Below are 4,287 nucleotides of genomic sequence, written 5' to 3' on the forward strand. Positions count from 1 at the left end.
CGGTGCTGGCTGCTCAGCGAGGCTGGAGAAACCCTGGGCACAGAGCACAGGACTTGTCTGCCTCCAAGGGTGCCCGGCCCGGGCTGGGGCGGGGCTGTCCGTGCTCTTGCCCTGTGTCCCTTCGAGCTGCAGGACCTGGGCTGGAATTCGTCTCCTCCCAGGCCTCCGGCCCACCCCACCTGTTCTCTGGTTGCCTGCGGCAAGGGACTCTGGCCTTCCTCCCTGAAGGTGATGTGCAGGCCACTGTCACTCAGCCCCTGGTCCCGTAGCCATGGCAGCTGATCCCTGCGGCAGCGCAGTCACAGCCTGCTGCTCTGCTGCAACCCAGCAGAGCCACAGGAGTCCCTCCCTGTGGCCTCGCAATGTGGATCCAGGCTCCTGATGGGCATGGGGGGCAAGCTGCTGGTTCTGGTGACGCTCTCCAGGGTATCGGTGCTGGTCCCACCGAGCCTTGGTGGGGCTTGGGCCCCATGCTCGCAGCTGCCAGGGGGGCATGACCCTAGCCCCGACCTCATGTAGCAGGTGGTCACGGCTCCCCACTGGGGTCACTCGCGGCCCCTGAACTCCTGGCTCTTGTGTGGGGTTCCCATGGTGGCTTTCTGCCCACTTCAGGCCCTGCTCCTAATTCCGCCCTGTTCTGTGCCAGTAGGGTCTCCCGTCTAAACCAAAGCAAGCTTGAGGGGCTGGGATCCCGTCCCATGGTTGTCTGTCCTTCAGGGAGCCTTACCCACTGGAAAGCAGGTGTGTGCGTGGAAAACACTCAGGTTGAACTTAAAATCGGGTAGCATCTGTGTGCACCCAGCGTCACCCGCCTTAGGACAGGCGCTGTCCCGAGCCCCGCCTGAGCACACGGCCACGGCGGTGTCACCCTTCCTTCAGCTCTGGAACGCTGCATCAAAAGCCGGCGCTAAGGTAGAAAAGATTGGTCTGACGGATCTTTTCTAAAAGGAAAATAATCCTATGGAATCAAAATCAAAGCACATACGCGGCTTCCTCTGACCAGGGTCCTCTCAACGCACCAGAAAGGCCGGCGACGCCTCGGCCCGTGGCGGCTGGCTGTCGATAAGTACCCGCACAGGCACTTAACACCGCTCTCAGCCCGCTTTCTTGAATTAATGCTAATGAAAGCTGCCCTCGCCTTATTTCTCTATGTGAATGCTGGGATCGCAGCTGCCTGCCAAGCGGCTGAGGGATGAGTGTAATAATTTTCAATTGGCCTCTTTGCCCAAAGGGAACCTGATAGCCGGAGACTGACAGATGCGGCATGGATCATCCTGGCTCTGGACTCAGCCCAATTTGTGGTTTGTTGCAGGTGCTAAGGAGATTGATATCGCCGCGACCCTGGAGCACTTGAGGGACCAGAGACCAGGCATGGTGCAGACAAAGGTACTGTCAGCCCGCCCTCTGGGACTTGAGATATTGACAGTGTCCCTCTGCGCCTGTTCTCCTCAGAGAAGCGGGATCAGGCCTGGTTTAATGTAAGCCACATGCAACCCTCTGCTCTGACTGAGCAATGTCCACAGCATGGGCAAGGGCTGGCCAGGGCTTCCTGAGGGCTCACGGGCTCTTCCTGCAGCCACACGGAGACTTTCTGCATCAACAGGTGCTGACGAGTCCCAGGTGGTGGGAACTGAAGTGTGGGGGGGGCGGGGTGGAGCAATCGCAACCCAGGACCCTTGGGTGTGGGGTCCTGAGCTCACCCCACCTCCACACGCACACCTCCTCCACCTCAGCTGTGCCACGTGGGGGCCACAGAGCGCGTTCATCTCAGCGTTTCCAGGGTGTGCAGAGCTCCTTGAACACTCCGAAGCAGCTCAGACTTACCCAAGGGCCCAGGTTGCAACCCCGCGGTGGAACCGGAGCTCTTTAGCCGTGGTTGGCCAGAGCTAGAAACAGCTAGAAAAGAGGTTGATGTGCTCTTCCCCCCCCAACAGCCAGGCCCCGCGTGGCTGGCCACAGACACACCTGGGCCACTACACACCGGCCCTCTGCCTTCTCTCTGGGCCCCTGACCCCGATGCCACCAGGGCCCACTCAAGGGGCATGCGTTTTTAAAAGATGCCCTTGCAAAATTACTTTCCCCAGCTGCAGGACTTTAGTTTAATAAAGACCTTAGTGGAGCTGGGGTGTAGCTCAGTGGAGGGGCGCTTGCCTGGTGTGAGCGAGGCCCTGGAACCCCACAAAAAATGAAAAAGAAAAGAAAGGAAGAAAGAAGGCTCCTTGCTGGACCGGGCACCACAGGGTAGGCTGGCCAGAGCACACGTGGGTGGGGTCTGGGTCCCTGGGTCCCTGGCTGGTGGCTGGGTCTAATTGTTCCCTGAGCGGCCAGTTCCCAAGTCCTGCTCTCCATCCAGATGTTAGGATGAGAAGTTGGACAACTGAAGGTCTTGTGCGGTTGGAGGGGCAGCCTTGACTGGAAGAGGTCTTTTAAGATGGCCTCATGGAGTGCAGGGCCATCCTGCACTGTCAGAGCCGACCCAGGCTCTGAGGCGACGTCCATTAACCCCCCCCCCCCCACAAAGAGGACTTCCCAGCAGAACCAGAGGACTCGGGGTCCCACCCCAGCCAAGACCTCCCCCCTAGGGCTGCCGGTCCTCACTCTGGTCTCTGTCCCCCAAGGCGGGTTCTTCCACGCTGACCCCAGCTAGGGAGCCGGACAGGGATGGCCCGGTGGGCAGAGTCGAGCCGCGTGGGTCTCGCTTGCTCTCTGTGGCACGCAGAGAGACCACCAAAGTCTTCCGTGGTCATTGTGAAAGGGCTTTGGAAGTTACAGCACACTCGATGTTTTCTTAGTTTGGGTTTTTAAATTATTATTATTTTATACTTGCAAAAGAAAAATGCAGAACTAACACAGATGACCCCAGGCACCCTTCCCCAGGCTTCCCCAGACGTCAACACCGTAGGTCATCCCACCAAAACCAGGAGGTCAGCACAGATCCACGCCCCTGAGTGACCAGGGGCTGGGGGGTTCACACCCGTGCCTACCAGAGCCTTTCTCTGGAGCAGAGCCTGCCCAGGACGGCCTCCCAGATCCTTCACACCCCATCTCCTGCAAGCAGGGCAGTCGGGGACAAGTGGGGCTGTGTCCTGTGGGGGACCCAGCTGCCTGGGCTCTTTCTGTTCCCTGGTGATCAGCTCGGGGCTTGCTGGGCAGGACTGTCCCAGGGTGTGCCCGCCTGCTGGCACCTGTGTGGAGCACCAGGCTGTCCTCTGCGGCCTGAGTGAGCAGAAGTCCATGAGCCCCAGCCGTGTCCATCACAAACCCAGGAGCTCTGGTTGCTCCCACTGAAACCTGGGACGCTCCCTAAACAGTGTCTGCACACTGACTCTGGGGCAGCCCTGAGTGGGAAGGAGCCCTCACCCGGTCTCCCCCGCGTCTCGTCCCTCCACAGGAGCAGTTTGAGTTCGCCCTGACCGCTGTGGCAGAGGAGGTAAACGCCATCCTGAAGGCCCTTCCCCAGTAGGCGCACAGCCCCCAGGAGCCCCCAGGAGCGCCACAGGAGCGCGGCTCTGCGTGTCTTCTGTGGTGACCACATAGTTACGGGGCCACCCACCTCCCACACGACGGCGCGGTCTGCGGCTAAAGGCGTTGTTTCATTGAAGTAGACGTGAGATCTGTGGGAGCATCCAGCTGGGGAGGGAAGGTTCGGTGCCCCTGTTCTCACGCTCCAGGTGCTCCTCCTAGAGCACACACTCACGTTCTCATTGCCAGCGATGTCACATCCATGACACCGCCATCCGATCGTCACTGTGGTCTGCAGGGAGGGACTGTGCTGAGACCCACACGCTGCAGGAGGGTGCGATGCCGGAGGACCGGGAGCCCACAGCAGAGGCCCGGCTCCTCCCTCTGTAAGACCATCTGCCATTGGGACAGGCTAAGGCAGGACCCTTGTCCTGCAGCTTTGGGGAGATGAGAGACCTCATTGTGGCCTCTGGGCCTGTGCCTACGACACCCCCCGGGCACTGTGGGTGGCCTTGCCAGCCACCCCTTACCCCAAGCACAGAAAGTGGGGCTCCTGGCAGAGACCTTCCTGGGGCAGAGAGGGCCTCCTGAGGCCAGGACCTCCCACGGCCACCTCCCTCTGCCAAGCCTTGGAACAGCCCAGCTGGAGACGCGTTTTAAATGTCGAAAACAGGTGCCCCCAGTGAACTTTCCTATGAGATAACCACAGTCAGAACAAATGTCCGCATTTAATAGGCCCCAGGGTCCCCAGGGAACATCCAAAGCCCCCACCCCGGGGAAGAGCAGGTGCAGAGAGCCTGTGAGCCTGGCCCATCTCCAGGGAAG

General features: G+C 60.2%; 1 protein-coding gene across 1 annotated transcript in view; it reads left to right on the forward strand.

Annotated features, from left to right (window-relative positions):
- Positions 1-3,463, forward strand: part of Ptprn2 (protein tyrosine phosphatase receptor type N2) — a 718,290-nt gene extending 714,827 nt beyond the window's left edge. The window contains exons 22-23 of the mRNA XM_076835049.2: positions 1,313-1,386; positions 3,392-3,463. Of these exons, the coding sequence (XP_076691164.2) occupies positions 1,313-1,386; positions 3,392-3,463 (146 nt within the window). The remainder of the gene's footprint in view (positions 1-1,312; positions 1,387-3,391) is intronic.
- Positions 3,464-4,287: the final 824 nt, after the last annotated feature.

The sequence above is a fragment of the Callospermophilus lateralis genome, chromosome 1 (genome assembly GCF_048772815.1).
Source record: "Callospermophilus lateralis isolate mCalLat2 chromosome 1, mCalLat2.hap1, whole genome shotgun sequence".
In the NCBI taxonomy this organism is placed as follows: domain Eukaryota; kingdom Metazoa; phylum Chordata; class Mammalia; order Rodentia; family Sciuridae; genus Callospermophilus; species Callospermophilus lateralis.